We start from the raw sequence: 25,614 nt of genomic DNA on the forward strand, positions 1-25,614 counted from the left end.
ACCCGCAGGGGTCAGTCCTGGGCCCCATCCTGTTTACTATATACATGCTTCCCCTTGGTCATGTCATTAGTCACCATGGAATTTCATTCCACTGCTATGCTGATGATGTACAACTCTACCTTCGAATTGGCGCAAACTCCTCTGTAGCCTCTTCATCGTCAATGCCATCATCACAACTTTCTGCCTGTCTAGAAGATATTCAGGTATGGATGGAACACAACTTCCTCCATTTGAACAGTGCGAAAACAGAGGCAATCATGATTGGCACCCCACATCAGACTCAGTCAACCTCCATAACCAGTATTACATTCTCCGGCCACAACATTCCACTCTCCTCGTCAGTCTCCAATCTTGGTGTGAGGTTTTACCCTCAACTCACTTTCGAGGCCCATATAAAACACCTCTGCAAGATCTCCTTTCACCACCTCAGAAACATCGCCAAACTTCGCCCCACTCTGACTGTATCTGATGCTGAAAAACTGGTTCATGCTTTCATCTCCTCTAGACTCGACTACTGCAATGCACTTCTCATTGGGATTCCTGGCAAGAGTCTCCAGAGTCTACAATACATTCAGAACAGTGCTGCTAGGATCCTGATGAGAGTGCGTAAATATGAACACATCACACCCATCCTCTGTTCTCTTCACTGGCTTCCCATCTCTGCCAGGATCGAATACAAGGTTTCCCTCCTCACCCACCAGTGCATTTATGGCAATGCTCCTACATATCTGAAAGAACTCCTCACCCCACAGACCTCATCACGATCCCTTCGTTCTACAAACACAAATCGCCTCCTCCCCCCCAGAACTAAACTCCGCACCATGGTGGACCGGGCCTCCTGTTCTGCTGCTCCTCGCCTATGGAATGCTCTCCCTGACCATCTGAGGGCACCACAGTCGAGTGAGAGTTTTAAAAAAGGACTTAAAACCTTTCTCTTCAGCAGAACTTACAACCCGTGATCTTCCCATTCAGTGTAAAGTTGTTTTATAACAGTTCTTTGATTTCATTGAAATGCTTCTACTGTATAGCACTTTGAGATTGGTTTAAAATGTAAAGTGCGTTACAAATAAAATTCATTATTATTATTATTATTATTATTAAAGACCAGTCCTCCAAGTCTACAAACACATATGACTCTAAGACCATTCTTCTGACTAGTGAAGTTGAGATATGGGGTCTAAGATCATTTCAAGTCTACAATAACTTAGGACTTTTATCTAAAAGTATTTAGTGCTTAGATACATTTCTTCAAGTCTACCATGACTTAGGACTCAACGTCCATTCCTCTAAGACCACAGAGGCTTAGGACGCTATGACAGTTCCCCTAACTTCTGAGGCTCCTCCAAGACTACGGAGGCTTAGGACTCTATGACCGTTCCTTTAACATTACTGAGGCTCCTCCAAGACTACAGACGCTTAGGACTCTATGACCGTTCCTCTAAGATTACTGAGGCTCCTCCAAGACTACAGAGGCTTAGGACTCCAGGACAATTGATCTAAGACTACAGTAGCTCATATGTGGGCTTGAATGGACAGTTTCCAAGGCATTAAGTAAGACTAATCCTGGACTACACTGCAGTGCCAATGGTGAATCACCCTTAAAAATAATTTTTAGTCTTGGCTTATGTTTCATCTACGTCTGGGAAACAGGCCCTAAGGCTATTCTACTGTATGCTGGACTCCAAGCCTAATGCCTAAGGAGCTCAAGGTGATTCTTCTAACACCTGAGGACTGCAGACTCCGGACTAGAGCATCCTGCTTTGCAGGCACCCAATAGCCCAGATTTGTGCAGCGTGCTCGAAACCCAGGCGTGGAGAAAGAAAAGGTGTAAGGGCTAAAACATGTAATCACACACCTTGTGCTCTCTCGCCTGAGCCCAGAACTGAACGTCCCCACAGCAACAGCTCGCAACCTGTAAAGTCCTGCTGCACTTCCCTTGACCATATTTGGCACACGGCGTCTCGGCGCGGAGGAAACCAGCTCGCCTCTGGAAATAAAGCGTTTTCCTGTCAGACGAATAAGGACAAATTAACGTGTGCGGTTTTTTGTGCTCTCTCTCTCTCTCTCTCTCTCTCTCTCTCTCTCTCTCTCTCTCTCTCTCTCTGAGTTGACCGTCTCCTGTCTTAAAGGGGCACCACCGAGCAGCTGCGCACATTTGCATGGAAGAAAAGTCTGAGGCGCAGAGACGCAGCGGCGGGCACCAGTGCATGAGGAGTCCACAGGTGAGCAGCGATTTCTCTGAGAACCGCAGGGCAGGGGCTGGGGCTCTCATGTCTGGGGTATAAACAGCCATGAAGCTTAAGTTTGCATCCCGTTAGATGATTCTCTGTGCTGTGTGAGTGAGTTCGGATCTTGTTCGCTCGTTAAAACTCGTCTCCCGCTCTACATCCCACTTTTACGCACCCCCGTTCTTGACTCACCGTCAGGATTTAGACTTCTCTTATTCCTCCTATTCCTAGTCGATTCCTCGCGTTAAAGGGGAAAGACAGAGTCATAGTGAGGGGCTCGGTTTGAGATGCTCCGTCTGTAGTAAACTTACTGGGGAACCAGACGTCTGAAGAAGCGGTCTACGCGTTTAAAAGTGATGAAGTGAATGAAGTGTTACTACGTTTGGTGGCAGACACATTGGTTTACCACAGTTTCGAGATCAGGTTTCAGCTCGAACATGTTTTGTTTAATCCAGTCATGGAGGAAAGGTGCATGCAGGGCGTTGTAAGGCAACAGTGTCCCCAAAGAAAACTTATTTTATCATCAGCAGCATTACACAGAAAGTCTGAGGAGACACCTGTAGGTTCTCTGGTCGTTTTGGACCGTAAATGAATCTGCGGTGTGGCTTTATTAGGCATCGCAACGCCTGGTTCCCATCACCACCACTGTAAAGACATCTGACCTGGTAAGATTTCTTTAAAATTATGTTTTTTTTTTGTTTTGTTTTTTTTTACACCAAACCATCTCATTACATCTCAAAGACTGAACTGTGCAGAAATGTGTCTAAAACCGATGAAATTCCACTTTAAGTCTAATGGGTCATCGATTATATACGCCGGGCATCGCCTTCTTCAGCTCTGTTTAGTCTGTTAGTCTAGTTGTGGTTCACTGCATCACCTGTAGCTACATCTCTAAAGATGTGCGTGTTGTGAACGCTGTCTGACTGGCTGAGGGCGAGGTAAGAGAGAGAGAGAGAGAGGGAGAGAGAGAGAGAGGACAGAGAGGGGGAGAGAGAGAGGGGAGAGAGAGAGGGGGAGAGAGAGAGACAGAGAGAGGAGAGAGAGGGGGGGAGAGAGAGAGAGAGAGGGAGAGAGAAAGAGAGAGAGGAGAGAGAGAGAGAGAGAGAGAGAGAGGGGAGAGAGAGAGGGGGGGAGAGAGAGAGACAGAGAGAGAGAGAGGAGAGGGGGGGGGGGGGAGAGGGAGAGAGAAAGAGAGAGAGAGAGAGATGAGAGAATGGGGGAGGGGGAGAGGGAGAGGGGAGAGAGAGAGAGAGGAGAGAGAGGAGAGAGAGGGGGGGGGGAGAGAGAGAGAGGGAGAGAGAAAGAGAGAGAGAGAGGAGAGAGGGGGAGAGAGAGAGAGGGGAGAGAGGGGAGAGAGAGAGAGGAGAGAGAGAGACAGAGAGAGAGAGAGAGGAGAGAGAGGGGGGGGGGAGAGAGAGGGAGAGAGAAAGAGAGAGAGAGAGAGGAGAGAGGGGGAGAGAGAGAGGAGAGGGAGAGAGAGGGGGGGGAGAGAGGGGGAGAGAGAAAGAGAGGGAGAGAGAGAGGGGGGGAGAGAGAGGGGGGAGGGAGAGAGAGGGAGAGAGGGAGAGAGAGAGAGGGAGAGAGAGGGGGGGAGAGAGAGGGAGAGAGTGAGAGAGACAGAGAGAAAGAGAGGGAGAGAGACAGAGAGATAGAGAGGGAGAGAAAGGGAGGGAAAGAGACAGAGAGAGGGAGAAAGAGAGATAGAGAGGGAGAGAGAGGGAGGGAAAGAGACAGAGAGAGGGAGAAAGAGGGAGAGAGACAGAGAGAGAGAGAGACAGAGAGGGAGAGAGACAGAGGGAGAGAGACAGAGAGAGAGAGAGACAGAGAAAGAGAGAGAGGGGGAGAGAGATAGTTTTCTTCGTTTTGTTACTGTTAATGACTCCTATAAAGAAGATTTTGCAAGTTTGTCTCACCGTCGTGTCTTCATGCTGTGTGGAATTGCTAGGCAGGGGCTCGGGGCTGTTTTTGTTGTGACCGGTTGGGAAGAAAGCCGTGGGAGCTGCCTGAACGTGATCGAGTGTTCCGAGGGAATTTAAAGCACTTTTTCAGGCGGGTTAACAGCAGAAAAAACTGTACGACAGAAAACACCGTATGACAGTTTTCAGGCTCATATTATAAATCTCTACGAGGTTTGTTTATGTTCGTAAACAGAGTGAGGTCAAATTGCTAGTTTGCTTCAACAAAATTAAGTGAATGAATAAAATGTAATACTGGTATATCTTATATACAAAAGCTATTTTTCTTAATCAGTGGGAATGTACCGTTTAATTTAATGTAAACAAACATGGTTTCAAAACATCGGTGGCTGTAACTTGATAGAACAAAGTGTATATGTACAGTTAAAATATGTTTGGAGAATACAGGCAGATGCCTATAGATGCTGAAGGCAGGACCAGAGGTTTCCTCCTGTATGGGCTATTGGAGATGAAAAAGACAGCATTACATGAGAAATATCTTCAGTTAACCTAAAAAAGGGAAGAAAAAAAGTTTTTAGTGCATTTTGATTCGACTCCTTTGGTGAGGTGGCGTTGATGCATGTGCAGGAGGGTCTGTTGTCAAGACAACAGCACATGTAAGAGATGACACTGAGATTGACAGATACAACCAAGAAATCATACGAAATATGGACAGGCTTGGGTGAAATTTTCAGCAAAGCTGAATTCAGCTGAAGGTGTCAGAACTTCTCTGCAGTCTGCTTGGACAGATGGTCAGAAGGCTATTTCCCCTGAGAGTCGGTTTCAGTGAAGAGTTGCAGCAAAGCTCTTGGGGGATATGGGCACATTTTCCGAGGAGAGCTGAACAGCATCCATAGGACCCAATAAAAGCGAATGAATGTCACGATTGAAATGCTTCTCGCTGGCTCTGTCTGGAATGGTAAGTGAAAGCTTTGGAGAAACCCACAAGCCCCCCCGCTCCCCACCTCAATCCTAACAGCTCTGATTGACAGTTCAAATGTGTGCTTGGCTTAATAGGAGCTTTGGCAGGGAAGCTCAGCGAGACTCCAGCTTCAGGTAAAAGACAGTATTTGACACCCCCCCCTCCCCACTTTCTTTCCATGGTTCCTGGAGCACAGAATACAAGAGCTTAAAGAAAGAAAAAGCACAGCGAACCATGTCACTTCCTGTGTTCCGCAAAATCTGTCAAGTTTTGATACCGGAGATGAACTAAAGCAGCTTTACCCATGACATGCTGAGACCTAGTGATGCATTTTAGCTTTCAGAAATCCCATGTTCAGCAGGCTAAAGAGCTGCATGTTTTACTGAAATTAGTCCTGCGAGTGTCTTTCAGTTGGAACTGACTGGAGGGATTGTGCTCCACAGCTAGCGATACTATCATAATACAGATTTTTTAAAAAGGTGTCTCTGTGTCTTAAATAATCCACATTTTGCCTCCTGTAGAAATGTGCTCAGTCACTCCCATGGATCTTTCTGTGATGGCAATGAGAACTAAGCACATTTTAAAAACAGTTTATTCTTGTTAAGGCCTTATCTGGGTGCCCCCTTGCCGGACAACCTTAGTTTTGATATTAGGGGCAGTTGTGGGCTGGAGGTTAGAGAACTGACCCTGAGACCGGAAGGTTGCCGGTTCGATCCCCAGCGCCGACAGTCCATGACTGAGGTGTCCTTGAGCAAGACACCTAACCCCCAACTGCTCCCCGGGCGCCGTAGATAGGGCTGCCCACTGTCTCCGCGCAAGTGTGCTCACTGCCCCCTAGTGTGTGTCTATTGACTAGTGTGTATGTGGTGTTTCACTTCACGGATGGTTAAATGCAGAGGTGGAATTTCCCCGTTTGTGGGATTAATAAAGTATCACTTAACAAAATGACATATTAGACCCATCTTTACAGCTGATAGTCCTTTTAACAGAAAAACATTTTTCTAGATTTTAACCCGTCATTGCAAATTCAAGCAACTGAACCACTGATTTTTTAAATGTACATTATACATTTTATCAATAGTTTGCATGAAATCATATGACTAAGATGTAAATCTACTGTAAATCAGTTATTACAGCCTTGTTATCCTAATGATAAGCAACATTAGACACTATTAACAGCTCAAGTTCTCTTCAGCAAAGCTAGATAATATCAGTCGCCAACTGTGACATCTCCCACAAAAGATGTACCATCATAGCGGAGGCTGAGATTTCACAAGAGCTACAGGGAGAAAAACCAATGCCACAAGTTCCACTGCCTGCATAGAGCTAAGAAATCAATTACATAGTACTCTCAAAGAAGACGGGCGTTGAATGCCATTCTGATTTGTTCTGTTACAGGGCTGAGAGGAAAGGCATGCACAGCTGTCCTTCAACGTTTTTCTCCCTGTGACGGTAGTAGACCATATCCTTCACAGACACCAATATTAATTTCCTTTCCTTCATATTTAGAGCAACAGCCCTCACTCTGTGGATCGATCTTCGTTGCAAAGTGCATGGTGGTATCATGGTTGACGTTACGGCCGATCACAGTCGAAGATTGCTCCTTTGGAAATGGCCAGCCGAGACTTAAGATGGCACAAATCCCCTGATGGTCCTTCAGAACTTTTATCACAGCCTGGGGGATTATGGCTCTTATCTGCTCATAGATCCTAATGATAAGTCCTATGGTTCCCAGTGCACAGCTTTTGCCTACATGACTGATGGAGTCTCTGTGTTTTATAGCAGAACTTGCACCGGTCAATATGTATCAACCTTTTCAGAGCAGAAGTGGCAGACTAGGACTAGTTTTTATTCTTTTGCATCCAGATGAATTGAGTTCTGTAGACAGTATGGGAGCTGAGAGTAGGTCATCATCATTATTTTCTTATAAGGACAGACCAGGGGACAACTGATACAGCAGTTTTGATACTGACTGATACGATTATCAGTTATTAACTGTGAATAGTCAGACTGTCTGTTCTCAAATGTCAGATTTCTTCAACTCAAGAAACCAAAAGCCTTAAATAATTTAGGATGGACAATGGATGCTATCATATCTGTATTGACAGAAAATTTAAGAAAAAAAAAATCCACCACGAACCAACATTTAGCCTGAAAGCCAATTACTGTGTGATTCACACTTTCTTGTTTTCAGGTTGTCTATGTAGTAAATAAAGCATTTTTTGGATAGAATAGTGCCTTAGATTATTTCCTCCATTTATTGCAGTATTTCCTACCAATGGCACCTGATAATTTTTTACATAGGATTTATGTTTTTACTTTTGTTGATGCTACGAAACATCCATGACATTTAGTTTAGATCAGTGTTTATACTACTAATTCAAACTGATATTTGATGACATCTTTATTGTGCTCCAGAACAGCAGAATGGGTTTTTGTGCTAAATTGCCTGTATTTTATTAATTTTATTCAATTTATTGCATTTGTAGCTTTTGTAAATCTTTGTTTGTAATGGTCATCAACAGATATGGACAAGGAAAGTATCAAATATTGGCATCAGCCCAGGGTTCTCATATCAGTGCACCCCTATAAATACTATAGCATAGGGATGGTACTTAGAATATTTTGTGATTAAAACATCTTTATGCAAAAAATGTAGGTTTTGAGATATTTGACGTGTTTTTTTTTGTTTATATGTGGTGTCTTGAGTTCAAAATATACCTATTCAGCCTGCATTACTGTAGTAGAAGTGAGCAATTGTTGACTGTAGGTTATTCAGCGTTTGAATGTGAGTGGTTTCCTCGCACCAGAGGCATCTGTTTGCAATAGAAAAGAAGCTACTAAATAATGTTAAACTGGCAGGGATTTTGCATATACCAATAAATCCCTGGGGCCTCGATATTGGCTGATGTTATCGACCAACCGATGTACCAATTGGACACTTGCATAGGCTTTGGCATATGGAGCTCCATTTCAGTGAGCCACATCACATCCATGAGTCACACTCCGCCAACTTCATTCCCTTCCAGTCCCAGATTTGCACACTGATGTGCGTGTTTAATAAGTGCTGCTCAGTGGTGGCCGTGACTTCTTCCATCACACAATGAACTCGTAAAGGGGAGAAAAACACACGCTGCGTCTCTCACACTGAGAGATTTCGGCCATCTAATGGTACCGATGTGACCTCATAGGTTTTAGATTACTTGGAGAATATATAGAATGAAGATATTTGCATGTACCATTTTTCCATTATCACTCTGTCACATCAACATCCTGTTGTCACCATTCGGTAGCTCAGAACGAAGAGGCTACTTGACATTTCAGCAATTTTCCTAAATTCTGGAACCACTAGTTTGTACTCACCCTTGCTGCTCTTTCTGACAGCCTTGAGACAGAGAGGGGAGATTTGTGATTGCTGCACAACAACAATCACAGGCCTTGCTGTCATAAGTAATTGTGGAAAATGATGTGCCTGTTGAATTAGTCTGCACAGAGCTACACAAACACCAGCAGCGCGGATTTAAAAGGAGGGGTGGACAGAGAGCACACGGACAGAGATACAGTGTATATGCTGTTTGCAATCAGTTGTGGAATTGTATTGATGTAGTGTGTCTGTGCTTGTGCCCGGATCAGGCTGGCTCTTGTTGACGGCTTTTCACGTCTTCAAAGACGAATGGCAAATCGGAAAGGCTCATTGTGCTGAAAGGTCTTCCTCCCTTGGATGTCAAATCTTGTCAGAAAGAATTTTCTTCAGTCTGTAAACACACACAACAGGGCTGGAGAAAAATGCGCCACCAATTCCAGTGTGTCAGCCCAATGAGGGCATTATACAGGAGCCTTGCCTGATTTCATTTGACAGAGACCAGTAGGTTAATCCATGTGGGTGAATGAGAAAAGATGCCAGCGGGACAAGTTTACCTATAAGATGGATCACTTCTATTTTGCCGATCCACGTCGTGTATCAATTTTATAACCGTGACGGAAGCTGTGGAAGAATAGGGACAATCAGAAGGTGGCCTATCTGAGATAGTGGCTTTGACAAAATGTAATCCATTCCATTGCTCGGCATGTACACCAGCTTTGGAGGACACAGGATGTGATGAATCCCACTCAGGATCTACCGTTACTCCTTGTCTGCTTAACCAGCTATGAAATACTAATAGCACCAAGGCTGATCATTGTGTAGCCGTTATGGAATCCTATGTACCTGCGTCCACGGCCCCTCTCGCTCAGCCGTTACCATAGAGACCCCTCCATGCCTAGCAGACGAAGCTGGGGCTGCCTGACTGTCTCTCACAGGAGCCACTCTGTTGAGCAACAGTACCGTTCACATGCCCAGGAGTGTGTGTGTGTGTTTGCGAAGAGGGGGGTGGGGGTGTTGACGGCAGTGTTCATGCTGTTGGTTTGTGCCAACGCTCCCTTGGCAGCTGGTGCCATGTGTCAGGTGGCACGGTAGCTTTCATGGAGGCTGACGGCTGAGACAGAGTGACACCCGGTGTACTTAATTGAAACCGGTTTCATCTCAGAGGCAGCTGCTAACCACCCCTCTGCTAATTGCTGCTGGTAACAGCCGGGAGCACGGGAATCCAGGCTGCAGGTAGCCACTACTCCCGTGTGCCTCATTCCAAGGCACAGGCACATCTAGATCTAAGAGTCTCTGAAACAGAAAACACTGCTTAGTTTGCTCTGGGGACCACTGACCTTTCTTAATGCCAGTCTAGTCCTACTAAATGGGTATGGAATGCAAACGGTGGCCCCTTTGACGTGTCCCATTGGATTAATGCTGTGAGTAGAGGACAAATGGAAGTTTTATTCGTTTCTTCTGCTGTGATTTAGGGCTGCAACTAGCAATTATTTTTGTAATTGATTCATTTACACACCATTATTTGATTAATCGACAAATCAATCAATTATGTCTTTTGCCACTGCATGTCATTATGGCCCTGTCATTGTGCCACCATTGCTCAAAGCAATTTGTTGTCATATCAGAACCTTATAATTGCTTCCTTTTTTATCAACCGTATTTCCAGAAAATTGGGGACATTTTGTAAAATACAATAAAAACAAGTATCTGTGATTTGTTCAATCTCTTGAACCTTTAACTACTAACAGTACTAACATTATGTTAAATGTTTTGGCTTTGATGCTTATAACACACTCAGAAAAAGTTGGAACGGGGCAAAATACTAGAATATTGAAGTTACATAATTGAAACATTCGAGAGTAAGCAGGGGAACTGGTAACAGGTGAGCATATCATGAAAAAAATCATATCCTTTTCTGAAAAAGGAGCACCAGCTGAAGGCTCAGTCTTTGCAAGCAAAGATGGCTCACCACTTTTTGCCAAACCTTCTGAGAGAATGGTCAAACATGGCATCTTTCAGTGCAAGATTTGTATCTTTCACCTTCTACTATGGTGAAAAGGTTCAGGGAATCCAGGGAAATCTCAGTCGGTGTAGGGCACTGCTGAATGTGCATGACCTTCGAGCCCCAGACAGCATTGCATGAGAAACTGTCATGCTGCTGTGATAATATAGCCATATGGACTTGGGAATACTTTGGAAAACCGTTGTCATTTAATACAGCCTGCTGCCGCGTCAAGAAATTGAAACTCTATTGCGCAAGGAGAAAGGCACCAATGCAGAAATGCCACTGAGTTTTCTGGGCCTGAGCTTATCTCAGATGGTCCAAAAGACAATGGAAATGTGTGCTGTGGTCAGATGAGTCCATGTTTCCGCTTGTTTTTGGGAAAAACGAACATTGAGTTCTCCATGCCGAGGCAACATCCAGACTTTTAAAGTGAAAGCCAATATCTGTTCTGGTATAGGGATGCATCACTGTCCACGGTGTGGGGGACTTGCATACGTGTGAAGGTACCATTGACGTGGAGACATATAATGGTGTTTTGGAGAGACGTATGCTGCCATGAAGATGACCTCTGTTCCCGGGAAGTCCATGGTTATTTCAGCAAGACAATGCCAGGCCTCATTCTGCACATGCCACAACGGTGTGGCTTCGTAGATATACAGTGCATGTACTTGACTGGCATGCCTACAGTTCAGATCTGTCCCCTTTTGGAAATGTATGGCACACCGTGAAGAAATGATGGCCATGGACTGTTAAGTAGCTAAAGTCTATTATCAAGCAAGAATGGGCAAAAATTCCACGTGTAAATCTTGTATCCTCAGTTTCCAAATGATTAGGAAGTGTAAATAGAAGGAAAAGTGATGTAACTCGGTGGTAAACATGCCTCTGTCCCAACATTTTTTGAGTGTATTGCAGACATCAAATTCAAAATGGTTTATATTTACAAAATACACTGAATTTGGTCAGTGAAAGCATTAGAAGTCTTTTATTTGAGCTTTTGTCAGTTGAATAAAGGTTCAAGAGGATTAACAAATCACAAATTCTTGTTTTTACTGCATTTTATAAAATGTCCCAACTTTGGAGGACACAAGATGTTTTGTACATCATTTGTACGTTTGTATGTCATTTGGAAATGTCAGCTGCCTTTTGCATTGTGTAAACATTTCTTGAAATATGATCTTGGATTGCAAGAACGTTTAACAGAAATGGAAGGTAGAGATGGTTAAGAACGTTCTTCCCACTATAAAGTTAACTTTTTGAAGATACAATGTTTTGTTACTATAGTGGCTTGTTTAAGGTACAACAATACATCTAACAGCTATTTTGCTCCCAAGATTTCATGTAATATATTGCAGCCCATCAATGACCACGGAAAATGCAAAGTAATCCGTGTTTCCATCAACTATCCTTGTACACAAATTCCCAAAGATAATGGCACACGTTAGAGTCTAGACACACATGAATCTTGCTCTTGTGTGAAGTGTTTTGAACCTTTATAAACTCTCAGTAGAGTAGTGTTGGCAGCCCTCTGTCAACTGTACATGGCTGTAGCATTAACAGTTTAGAGACCCTGTGCAGAGCAGATAGTGGCTCATTTAATAAGGTCTGAAGTCTCTCCTACTTCTCTGTTGCCCACCGAACCCTTGAGAACATCAGTCCAGACGCAGCATCTGTCATCTGTCGCTGTGTTTATCGTCAGATGGAGCTGAAACCTGTGATTTTCCTTCCCACGCCATCGGTCAGGTTTCTATCACTCGTTTTGCATTTCTTCTTTATCGACAAACTAACTTTTCCACCTCTTCCACACATAAGAAAAGGGTCAAAATCCAGTCAGAAGGTTTCAGGGCTACAAGAGTGAACTGCCAATGTGCTCAGTTTATGCATATCAATATTTCTGACATACAAGAAAAAAAAAACTGAGTGTCAGAATTACCGGCATCAACTGTGACATTTCCCAGATTTGTTTAGAATGAACAAATGAAAGATGGCATCACTTCCAGTCTGCTGTGAGGAACATCAGCATGTCAAGACTGTCCAGCAATCCTGTCAACCCAAAGGAGAATTGATTGCTGTAATATCCTGGTCCCGATTCGATTTATATGCTTCAAATTGGGACCAAAATAGCACTAGTGCAGGCTGACGTTTACGCTGGGTTAGACCAGTTTACTAATGAAGAACATGACAGCAGTACACACAGCAATTATAAAACGACTGTGAGCAAAAAATGTTCTGAGTCTCCTAAACGCATAGGCTGGGGCTTGTACTGTGGCTGTGTAAAATCCTTGCTGCGATTCCTTATTGTGGTTTAAAAGACCTGTCAGTCTGTGATTCTGTAGAATAGACTCTAAACAGACTGAATGCAGAGCTTTGTGCTAGCTGAAAAAAGAGCTTGCTTTTGAACACACAGATAAAGGTTTCTCTTTTTTGCCGTTTTGCAGTCTTCATATAGAAGATGAAGCATGAGTAGGCTTTGGAGCTCCTCCTCTTAGCATTTTGGAATTTGACAAAAGAGAACGTTTGCTGTCAGGGCTCTGAAAGGAGTGTTTGTGTGTCTGTTTGAAACGTCTCGATCAATCAAAACCCTTCCCGTCATCGGTTAGTCATCTCCCCTCCCCGCTGCTTTTTTCTGCATTTTTCTGTTCATTCCTCTTTTGCTCTTTCTTCACTCCTCTGTCGCCTTGGCCCATAATGGACTGGAGGAGGCAGCACTCCCTCACGGTCGGAGATATGCTTTAATAAACACAAAGGAATAGTTCAGCTAAAAATCTGATTTACCCTAGATGTAGGTAGCCTTTTTCTGCAGGCCTCATAGTGGTCACCGTGTCAGTTAATTAAATCTGTAATTAATTGTATCAAATCGAACAACAATATTTTCCACATGACTTTGTTATCAGATTAACTAGGACACTCCCTGGCTCTCTGTGTGCGCGAGATGTTGTTGAGCTGCTAGTGAGCAATGAGCTGTGAAAGGAGAGGGGTCACTTATGAGGACCAGTTTGCTTCTGGTTTTATAAATTGTGCACATTTCCATCAAAATATATTCTAACAAAAATGCGTAGTTAAACTCAGTGACTCCCAAAACAGGCAACTACTGTGAAAAAGAATCGATCCTCTAATCCAGCTTCTAATGCCTATGCTGTTAATCAGCATCAGGGCCACCCCCTTTTGGACTATTTTGTGGTTCTTGCCAAAATGCCCAGCTCATTAATGTTGTAATCTTGCATCCTGAAGAAAAAGACATGAGCTATAACAGCAATTAAAATGTTAATTAATAAAGTGACCCTTATTATTCCCACAACGGGGAAATTTCACCTCCGCATCTGTGAAGTGAAACACCACATACACTCTAGTGAGCACACACACACACACTACGGGGCAGTTGGGGGTTAGGTGTCTTGCTCAAGCACTGACACCTCAGTCAGTGCTGTCGGCTCTGGGGATCGAACCGGCGACCTTCCGATCACAAGGCTGGTTCCCTCACCTCCAGCCCACGAACTATCCCATATAAACTCTTTCCACAAATTGAATACTACTACTACTAATGATAATAATTCTTCTTCTTCTTCTTCTTATTGTTATATCTTTATTTATAGAGTTCTTTTCACACCAGTGGCAGTTCAAAATGTGTTACATACAGTTGATAATGTTTTTAGAAAAACTGACAGATCAAGTTAAAAAGAAAAACGGAAGGGATGTTGCATTTTAATTGAATGCCAAGTTAAAGAGATGTTTTCAAATGTTTCAAATAACCTTAGTGAGGTGCTGAGGACCAGAATTTTACAATCTATCCTGAAAGAAACAGGTAGCCAAAGCAGTTCTTCCAAAACGGAAGTGATATGATCTCTCTATTTCCGTTTTGGTTATTATCCATGCTGCCATATTTTGTAGGAGTTTTTTTTTTTTTTTTAGGAAGCCCACTGAGAAAAGCATTACAGTAATCAATTCTGCTTGTAACAAACGCATTACCAAGTTTCTCCTGATCATCTGACGGAATCAAAAGTACGTGTACAAAGAGAAGAGCAAGGGTCCTATAACTGAGCCCTGTGGGACTTCACAAAAACGTTTGCTGTTGATTTAGCTAAAATTTTAAGACCAAAGTTTTGCTTAAAAGCTGTCCACCAGAATCTGAATCTTCAATGTGAGGAAATGGCAACCCCTTGCATCCTTCCTCAAATCAATGGTTGTCAGAAATTACTGTTCAGGTTACTTAATAACTTGATAACTCCATAACTGCCATACATTAGGGATGATTTCATATTGCTTGTTGCACGATACTAATTGGTGGGGGATATAGGCATTAGTCATGTAGCTCCAGTACAAAACCAAAGAAGTTTCAGACACCAGATGCATCCTGGATAATCTACTCCATTTGTGATAAGAGGAAAAGCATGTACATTCGAATTTTCACTGAACTGTTCTTTGAAAAGAGCGTGCTGAAATGATGCGCCCGCTTCTATTGCTTTACACTGTGCAGTGTTTGCAGAACTCTGCAAGCATCATGAACATTGTGCGTAATAGCTGGCTTTTGATTTCACACCACTGACCACTCACGGCGGCACAGACAAATGTGTCTGGCACACACACGTCAATTAACACTGGACAGGAGCTGTGTGAGCTCAGCTCAGAGCACACGCAGAACTGGATTATGGGAGGGAGGTCGTGATTACAGTAATTACTCATTGCACTTTCTGTGCTCCTATCCAAAGGTTGGCCAGCGAGGTGGACATCAGGTTAATTGTTTTTATTTTCCCTCTGGTTTTGGTTTGGGTGGTGTTGATGGTGGTGGTGGGGGGATTAAATGCATCAGAATGAAATGTCACGTGCGCTGTCAGCCGACACGTGCGACGCTAATATGGTACCATCTCTGCTGCAGGTGGTGAATGAGCAATGTCGACGCTGCTGGAACTGAAGAGCAGCGTGCTGAGGCAGGTGCAGAGGAGCCAGTCTCTGAGGAGCAGAAGGGAGCCTCCCCCCACTGCCGCTGCAGGCCCACCAACCCCCACCAGGGTCCCTGACAGGGTCGCCCTAGGGTGAGTCCACACCGCACACTGATGGAGATAACCCACATACGACACTGTTCAAACCTTTGGAGTCACATGCCATATAAATAACTTTAGTTATCTCATTCAGTAGTGATTTATACAGCATGGGTTTGCATCAGTTGAACTGATGTTTTTGTTCCAATCTAACTTATATATAAGCGCATGGATGGAGCAAAAATATGGACTGTTTGGGGGGATCCAAGGAAAGGTTTTGGGGGCTAGTTTGAAATGTCATAAATATTACGTAGACACCGGGAGTTATTTTTAGATGTTTTATTAAGTTTCTTATACAGCTTTATATGTAATTATTGAATCATCTTCAGCTCTCTTCATCATTCTGGGCACATCTAAAATTTCTTACAGGTTTTTTGAAACCTATAAAGCTGTAGTGTATTGATGACATATTCAAGCAATTTTTTGATACTTTGATGAACACAAGTTTATATGTCACAAAATACACCAGAAATATTAACAGGTGATGTTTATGGTAGCAAAAGCTTGCTGGTATTTTTGTATTTAATTGAAAAGCAAATTTCAAAGAAAAGTAAAAAAGAAGAAGCCAAGCCGTTCCCAAACTTTTGATGGGTAGGCTACCTCTACACAGGCTAAGGCCAACAGAAGATCCCCCAATTCCCCAGAACTGTGTTGTTGCTGGTGGTCATTGTTTGTATTGATGTATTTACTTCCCCCCAAACTATCAAAACAGATGGCAGGATGAGTGTCAGTGATAGAGCTACACTGAGTCACGGTGCTTGCAGACGCCCACAATGGCTCTACTGTATTCATGCTTTGGAAAGTGACTCAATCTCGACATCTTGCTCTCCCACATTTCAAATTAACTGCCGTTTCAAATAGCACACAGAGACGGGCCTTTGTAAGGATTAAGAGACAATTACCTTTGCAGCTCATTAAGACAGGACTAGGTTGAGAGAGTGAGCAGAGTGGGATCTTTCATTTAAGTTCAATCTTCAGATCATTTATCACTTCAACACGCAGCAGATGGAAGCAGTGTGGCCTGTGCTGCCTAATAACAGGAGCTCAAGCCCTGGCTGATGCGTTGTAAAGAAATGTGTTTTGAGAGGCCCCAGGAGACCGTGGTAATTTTGGGGTCCATAAATATGACTGCCAACATGCTCCACGGTGGCTTCGCGGGCTGCTGGTGGAGAAATGGGATCAGCTCCGGACACGGCATCTAATCTAGTTTTTCCCACCGGTGCATTAACCCTGTTATACCTCACACCTCACAGGCAATACATTCAGAAACATACATGCAAGGCTATTGTGGCATTTATTTCATATGTAAAGAAAATTAATCTGAAAACTCCGAGATTTTTATTCAGTTTGTGTCATTAAGAAGATCGTACAATAACAAAAAAAAACATGAATAGGAACATTAGTCACACATCAGTCTCATTTTGTTATTACTCTGATTATTACTATCAAACTTACTATGACTGTCGAGCATCTCAGCGGCGTGATGTTCTGTGAATATGGCGAAGGCCCATATATAGTGGAATTTCTGCAATTTAATATCTGTATAAATAAGTGGTTAAGATGTAAACATTCAGCCTCTGTAAGGCTTGTGGTGTATTACAGGAGACACAAGATTAGGACTTGTTTATACCCATCTTCAGTCTGTCTTACCAGACATGGGGGCGGCCTTTGTTGCAGGAGTTGAAACTGGGTATTTCCAATATCATAGATTTGGGTGATGTTTGACTGTGTGGGAACTGTGAAGGCAGAGCTAGTGCTGCTTTTACTAATAAATAGTCTAGGTTGCTGTTGCTCCAGAAAGAGGTAAGATAAGCTAACTATAAGTGTAGAATAAAGTGTATCTGTTTGCATATTTATATAGCACATGAGACAGATTTGTGGTCTTTGCATGATAGCAGGCATGAGTGGTATGAGGTAAACTAAAATCTAAAAACAAAATATCTACCCATTTCTCTGCTAGTTTTGAACAGTAAAACATGTTCTGAAGTGTAATCCTGTGTGTGTGTAACGCAAGTTCTGTCGTCTGAGAAGGTAAGCCACAACTCCACAGTAATTTCAGCCGAAATCAGTTTTCTTTCGTATGGCTTTGTCTGTGTCCTCTGTGGTTAACCAGATATCGATTTAGGATTTCTTACGGATACTTGAATATCAAAATCAGTTGAAAAATCTATTTTGTGACACAAATGAACCAAAAATCTATCAACTTGCGGCTTTGTTAGATCATATTCTTTACATGTGTCATGATTGGTCACATGATAGTCTCCTCATGTGCTTTTGTTTACCTTTTAGTCATGTCATGTGCTTTTGTTTTGATTTCTTCCCAGTCCGGCCCCCTTGTTTTGTTCCCACCTGTTTTCCACCTGCGTCTGGTTATCCCTCGTTATCCCTGTGTGTATTTAAGCCCTGCGTTTCTTGTTGGTCTTTGTATGTTTGCTTGATTTGTTGGATATGTTTGTTGGATGTACTGTTGGAAGTGTATGTACTGTGTGAAGAGTTTTGTTTATTTCTGGTCTGTTTGGAGCTCTGCGTTCATTTTGTCATGCTTGTCCCTCCTGCTCTCCGAATTGGCTATTTGAACCTGGACCGTTTTGACCGTGACCCTGGATTTGCCCTTAATAAAAGTCGCTTATCTCAGTGTATGCATCGGCCTCCTCGCTCCCCCCCGTTACACATGTCAGATAAGAGCAACAGCTTAAGGGTAGATTAAACTACAGAAACTATTGCATTGCAGCTGCCGTTAAAGGCAGCCTCATGCATCTCAGAACACATTTGTTTAGCACACAGAAATGCCCGATTTAAAGGGGTTAAAAAGTACAAAGGAAGAGTTTCTGGTTGTATTGCTGTATTTTTGGTGCGATAGCATGCAAACCCATTAAAATCTCTACATTAAATGTTCTTGCGTGCCACTTCTGTTGCACAGTGTTGCCTTTATTGTTGGATGATAGTTCTGAGTGAGCACGTGCACACATTCAGAGCAACATTCAGATCTCTCAGGGCTTTGAATTGATTTGTTTCGTCAGGGTAGCAATAAAAGGCGACCGAACTGTAAAGAACATTCCTGTTGATAGGATTGCTTGTTCAAAATATCAGTTTGTGGCAATAATCTCCAGATTTTCCATTATAATATATTATGTTCTTACGTGATCACAATAGATGCAACAACCATACTGAAGAGTAGACTAAAAGGCAGAAATAGCTATTTTTTCACCTTTATTATTTTAAATCATTCAAAACATGAAACACCACAATCGCTCTCCAAGCAGCTGCTTGGAAGCCCAGAGTGGAGATATTATGGGCATGGCTTATCCATCACTTTGGGCTCATAAGACCATTTTTTCTTCATGAAAAATGCGTCAGTAATGTGCCCAAAATGGCATTTCCTAACAAGCCTAAATCACATTTTGGGTGCATGGACAGGAACCGGATTTTGTTTGTCCAAGAACGAGTCCATCAAATTGGCACAGTTGGCTGGGTGACCGCAGGTGTAGTTAAGTAAATCAGTCGCTGTGTGTTTTTTTCTCTCAGCTACCGTCTCGGTCTCCCTTGTTTTGATTTCTTTTCAAGCATGCCTGATGTCAGTGCCAAAAGTAAAGGGAACATAAACCTTGAGGTTTCTATAGCAACCAAAACATGTCTGGTTTCCCCAGCTGCTCCTAAAATATGAACGTTTTTTTGTTTTTGATGAGCGCGTGTCATCTGTCTACCGGGGGGGAAAAAACACGCAGTGCTGAGGAAAAAAATAATTGTTTTGGGCTTGATTTGATATACTATCAGTCAGTCTGGCTCCGTGCTCTAAATACATGGCAGATACCTGCCGTTGATGTCTGTTCCTGTCTGTGAGTTTGTCGTCGCTTCTTCTTTCCTCTGGAGCTGCACCCCCCACCCTCCCATCCCTTCCTTTTCTTTTCTGGCACACACAGTCATGTTTTTGATGTCGTTCTCCTCGAGAGTTTCCCAATTAATTTAGCTATTTTAGTGACAGTTTTGCTGCAACATCTGACTTCTTTTAAAGTCACCTGAAGTCACCATCATTATCATTAATTCTTTAAAGATTAGTATTTATATTAACCCATTAAATTATGAAGGTCTGTATGTAGGCCCTGAATTAAATTCCTCACTACGACAAGCACAGAACTGACATATTAGTTTCATAGTAATTACTGAATAATTTTAGTGATTAATGCATAATACGTCTAGAGACTAAAGACAAAAGAAAGTTTCATCATTTTCAACCTGTTCTCTATCTGCTCCATATGTAACATATAGTCACTTACCAATGGCAGTCACTTTGGTTTGTCCTTGTGCTTAGTAAAAGAACAAAGCACCTGTTGGCTCAGTTCACACTTACAATAAAAAGTGAACTGGTGGGTGCTTCGGCATATGACAGAACTGAATGGAAGAGAATGGGCTGAGGCTGCCGATTCACTTCTATTTGAAGTGTGTTTCAATTGAACTGAAAACGCAAAATTATCCAGTCAGCCATTGGATACAAATATTGGCACATTTTGGTTGATAACTCATTAGAAAGCAATTCCTCCTTAACTGGCAAGCCTAAACACAATCAAAATATCACTGAAGCCCCTCCATATGTGAACAGTTCCATCCTTTTTTTAAGGATTATCAGTTATTTTATTTTCTATTTTATTTTCTTCAACCTTTTACATTGAATGTTTTATGTTTTAGTGACCTGTTTATTTTAAATATAGGGCATCAAATACCGGGCTTATACAATTTTTACAAAAAAATTTTACATGTACTGTTTTTTGTTGCTGTTTTTTATAAGCGCACACACCAACTGAATTCTGAGTGGTGTAAAGCTCGCCGCCACTGGACTCAGCAGTGGACGGAGCAGTGGAAATGTGTGGGTTTGACGAATGCCAGCAGAAAATTACCTGTCTGACTGCACTGTGCCAATTGTAAAGTTTGGTGGAGGGAACATCTTAATGCTTCATCATACAATGACATTTTGGACAATTGTATGCTTTGTGGGAACAGTTTGGGGAAGGCCCTTTCCTGTTCCAGCATGACAGTGCTCCAGTGCACAATACAGGGACCATAAAGATATGGTTGGGTGTGTTGGTTGTGGAAGAACTCGAGTGGACTGCACAGAGCCCTGAACTCAACCCCATCAAACACCTTTGGGTTGAACTAGAGCAGAGATTGTGAGCCAGGCCCTCTCATCCAACATCAGTGTCTGACCTCACAAATGCTCTTCTGGATGAATGGGCAAAACGTCCCATAGACAAACTCCAAAATCTTGTAGAAAGCTTCCAACTAGAGTGGTTGGAACTATATAATAAGCTGTTATAGCTGCAAAGGGGGGAACTCCATATTATTGCATATGGAATTAGAATGGGATGTCATAAGATGTCCTGTGGGTATAATATGTCGGTGTCCCAATACTTTTGTCCATATTGTGTAGGTGGTGCTATGCGCAAGTGTATGCGCAAAACAGCCTGAACTGTATTAAACATACACCACACAAAAACATGTTTTATTTAACTCCTTAAATGGCCAAGTTCTAATACGCACTTCTATGACCTAAGATTAGCTCAGCCAGCTTGCATTCAAGTCCCTGTAGTTACTGAATAATAAGCCTCAGTATGTAATAAGCCTGGGGTTTTTAAGGCTTGCACCAGGTGCTGAAACTGTAAAATGTTCATGCTTGTATGACCAAAAATTGATGAAATGACTGGAATATACAGTGTTGGGCACCTGAAAGTGCGACTGTCATGACCAAGGCTACCTTTGGTAGGGTGTATCTCAGTAGCTCTCGAAAGCTGTCCACCACATCCTTTTATGTTTTTTAACACAACACTGTGCGATTTACTTACACAACACTTTCTCTCAGGAAACAATGATGAAATAGTTGTCGGTCTGTCTGTTTGCTTTCGATATGGAACATCGGTGTAGTTGTGCTATCATCCTCTTATAAAAGGATACTGAGCACCACTTGCTTTTTTAGTAGATCTATACAGTGGAACCAGTTGCCTATTGCGGCCTAATGTGTACATTTCAAAAACGTTCCTCAAGTTGAATAAACCCACCTGTTCAAATAGGAACTGTTGTTTATTGGAAACAAAGTAAAATTAAGGTTTTTTTAACTTGAGCAATTAGCTCTTTTAACTGTTAATGATTCAGTACGTCTCTAGTCTATGGTAATCGACTGTATGTTACAGGTGTGGCTGATAGAGATTAGGTTGAAAAATACTGGAATATGCCTTTAATGAAACATATCTTTCTAGGCTTCTTTCTTATCGCTTGAAATGCCAGTCTATTTTTTGTTTTGGATGTCCGTTATTTGGTCTACCCCCACTGTGGAGAAGACTAAACTCAGCCAGTCCCAAGTGATCCGGTTTGTTTTGCAAATCGTCTCCTTGAGCCAACAGAGACTGTGGAGCGTGTAAGCCGCCAGGCTGCAGGCGACACATTCGCCATCATTATGCTTTAGGGAAGCTGTTTGTCTCCTTCATTAGTGCCAGCGCGAAAACTAATGCCTCTGGCCCAGACGCATGCTCATTAATATTATGTAAATAGGGGAGAGCTGGGCGGCTCCTCCTCAGCCCACGGGCTGTATGACACAGGACGACCCTGATGATGGCTTGAGGGGGGTTACGTGACCCTGGTAGCCGTGTTGGGAAATGATTATTTGGACGCATGTCCCACCAGTAGAGGGTGGAGGGGCTGTAGTGTGAAAGTAGGACAGGGGAAGGAGGAGGTATCTTTTCATTATCTATACATGTTTTTCTTTATCTAGTTACACAGGTCGTCTTCCTTCCCATACTTTGATCATAAGGAGCTAGTTTTATTTTGAGCATGACATGCAGACAGCAAATTGCTCACCTGGAGACCCCGACTGGGCAATTTGTCATCGTTTTGACTGGTGGGGGTCTCATGTTATTACATTTTTAACACCAAATTAGTCATCAAAGTGCAACACGAAGACTGTAAGAGTCTTCCTGCCTCTTATACCTACCTCCTTCTTTTTCCCTCTTCTTCAAATGTTGTCGTATCTTATTACAAAACATAGCTTTGGCGAAAAGTGCTAAATAAATAGGTTACATAGGTTTATCATCATCTCACTTCAAACATAAGGGAACCAAAAAGGGTCCTTTGGAGTGACACCATAGACGATCCACTTTAGGTTCCCCCAAGAATTTTTCAGTAGATGAGTCTTTAAAGAACCATTCCTGTAACCCACTCTTATTTGCACTCAGTGACATATTGACGCCTTACAGGAGGCCTAGAGTGACGTTTTTGGTCCCATTAAATGGAAATTGGTTGATTCCGCTGCCAGTTCCTAATAAGATTAGAGGTTTATCTGGCACATCAGACTAGTCCTGCTCCTAAAGTCCTAACCAATGGGAGAGCTTGCTTGCCTGTGCTCGCCTTGATACCACAGAGAAAAGAAAATTGATTGGAAAATGCATTTCAAGTGTATTTCAAGACAAGTAAACAAGAACATGTACATGTCTGTTTAAATCTAAGGGATAAAAAGAGGTTTGAATAAGGCCTTGGAATGGATGGCATTAAAAAAATGAATTACATTAGTTTTTTGTACAGTAAACCACACAAATGTTGTAAATGGTCTGCAGGGGAAAAATGGAATTCCTACCATACGTCCAAGAGTGTATAATAAGCCTCATTAGGTATCGAAACAAGAATGCTTGAACTTACATTTGTGTTCACAATGAAACAAGCCACTCCAGTACTAATGGAAATTGGCTGAATGCTTCTTATCAACCGATTCAGCTCATGAAAGCTCATAATTACCTGTACTGGAAAAATAAAAAGATAAACACAGAGATGTGGACTGAAAACCATGGCTGTCTGTACATAGGACGTTTGATTTGGGTTCTTCTCAGGTTCCATATTTATGAAGTCATTAGAAAGACTTTGAGTCCCTGATTGCGATTAACTAAATAGACTTTTGGGCCTTTTTTATTAGTTCCTAAAATAGAGCGCCATCTTTCTGAAGTAGTACCTGCTTGATAAATTGGGGTACTCGGCTCAGTGGCTTAGCAAAACTAATTACCACATGATATTCCTGCAGCCTCCCTAGAATAAGCACCTAACTGAATAAAGGGCAGGAAATACGCTACATCAAACTCCTGTGATTATATTTAATCCAATAAGCCACACAATGTGTGTATTTGAGAAGGAATCCTTAGGGCTGGCTATTAGGGATGACCGGCTTGTTTTCTCGTGTATACACAAATTGAGCCTTTAACAGCAGGAGTAGCTGCAGGAAGACACTGCCGAAGATTTGTGACAGAGCTCTGAATGACCCGGTTAGGCTAAAGGTCACTCTTTATGATTTTAGAAAGCACTGACCAGGCACAGAGAGAAGACTGAAACCCTACCGGACCCGGAGGAAATTAATTCAGTCTAAATTCTATTTCCTGACGTGTGGGCATGAATTACTTTTATTTCCTGTAATAACCTGCCGAAATGATTTCCCTCCAAATGTCGCCCCGGCCCAGAGAATGGTTATTGCATACTTAACATTTAATATCGGAAGGTGCACTTTTGACTCATAAGTGCAAAGACTAATTTTTGCCCTTCATCTGAAGCCCAGCAGTGCCTAATATATTCTTACATATGCTAGCTTGTGTTAATTATCACATACATTTCGCCTTTTAATTCTACACACTCTCCATGCTACCTTTCCAAGGTCTGAATAATCAAAATAAATACTATTGGAATAATAATAAAAAGGCTTCATCGGGAGAGTCTGTTTCCTAGCAACATGAAAGGGGGCTGCCATCCAAGCTTTGCATGTTTGTGTGTGTGTGTGTGTGTGTGTGTGTGTGTGTGCGCGTTGTGCATTTGTGTGCCTCCGTGTGTATTTGTGTCTGTGTGTGTGTGTGTGTGTGTGTGTGTGTGTGTGAACAGAATAGTAGCAAAAATCCATACATTCCAAATGTAATTAAAACAGTTGTCATTTTTGAGAAAAAACAGGAAAATCACGTTGACATATATTAAATACAGGCTGTTTTCAGCCTACAGCTTAGCGCCACCCATTTACTCTGAAGTTGTATGTAATGTGGCTCTTCCAGTGCTTTACTATGGTGATTATACAAACTGTGTGTGGGCTGAGAACGAGTCTAAAGGATAAAGAGAGGCTGGAAAATGGTGATGTAAAAGTGAACGATCACTGGTATTAAAACCACACAACATCGCAACGTTTACCTTATAAATAAAAAATTAAACCACAAGAAAAACGTAGGATATATTCCCTTTACTTTTCAAGGAATGTTCTGTACTTACTTCCTACACACCTACAGTACAACTAAAGGCCGAGTCTCCTCTTTAATTAAAAGAGGCCAATCATATCATGCATTAAAATATCTAGTCAGGTATTCACAGAAGCCTGAATATATTTGGCACCCCTGTGCCAATAAACGATTTCAGGCTGTATGAATTGATGGAGTTAGTGGTCCCCTACATGGAGAAAACACAGTCTGACTAAAGGAAACCCAAGTCAAGCTTTTGAAAAGAGGTGAATGGGGTTCCATTAAAGAGATGTTAAAATAGACTTTAGCAGCTCTGCAGTTCAGTAATTCCCTGCACTTAATGTTTTCTAAACGATTCAAATAATTTCCTTATAGGTTATGTTATTTTCTCAGTGGAAGTCCTTTTTAACTAAACCTAGTCTGAGTGGCTTTAGGTGGCGGTCTCATACTCCGTCCATGTGCATTTCCATGTGCATGCAATCCACAATCATTCATTGATCAGAGCTCTAGACAAGCACTTCGCCGACGCCCCAAAAGTCATGTCTGCTGTTTGTTTTTTTTTCTTTCCTAGGGCTCATACTTGTTTCTTAATTAGCTCTCGACTAACTTTTGATTGGCACAGCCCTGCGCAGGTCACCTCATGAGATTTGTGAGCATGAGCAGAAGAACAAATAGACTATCGTGACCTTTTCCGGCGATCTGGGCCTCTGCCGTGAGACGGCTAATTTTACTTTTTATTAATCAGCCAGAAATTCCTGCAGAAACCCAGAGCTCTGGTATGTTTGTCTGGGGTATTGATCAGTTAAGGACTGTGGATTCGATGTTACTGCTAGGAGGAGAAAAGGATGGGCCTGGTAAAGCTTCAAAAGCT

General features: G+C 42.4%; 1 protein-coding gene across 3 annotated transcripts in view; it reads left to right on the forward strand.

Annotated features, from left to right (window-relative positions):
• The first annotated feature begins 1,984 nt into the window (after positions 1 to 1,984).
• The window catches only part of baiap3 (BAI1 associated protein 3), a 61,079-nt gene continuing 37,449 nt past the window's right edge, over positions 1,985 to 25,614 (forward strand). The window contains exons 1-2 of one of the 3 annotated variants that reach the window (XM_017707555.2): positions 1,985 to 2,222; positions 15,345 to 15,501. In XM_017707555.2, coding sequence (XP_017563044.1) covers positions 15,359 to 15,501 — 143 coding nt within the window. In that variant the 5' untranslated portion in view covers positions 1,985 to 2,222; positions 15,345 to 15,358. Of the gene's footprint in view, positions 2,223 to 2,595; positions 2,894 to 4,992; positions 5,103 to 15,344; positions 15,502 to 25,614 lie in introns of those variants that run through there. The other 2 variants (XM_037535500.1, XM_037535501.1) reach the window with 2 other exon arrangements.

The sequence above is a fragment of the Pygocentrus nattereri genome, chromosome 27, assembly GCF_015220715.1.
Source record: "Pygocentrus nattereri isolate fPygNat1 chromosome 27, fPygNat1.pri, whole genome shotgun sequence".
NCBI classification, from domain to species: domain Eukaryota; kingdom Metazoa; phylum Chordata; class Actinopteri; order Characiformes; family Serrasalmidae; genus Pygocentrus; species Pygocentrus nattereri.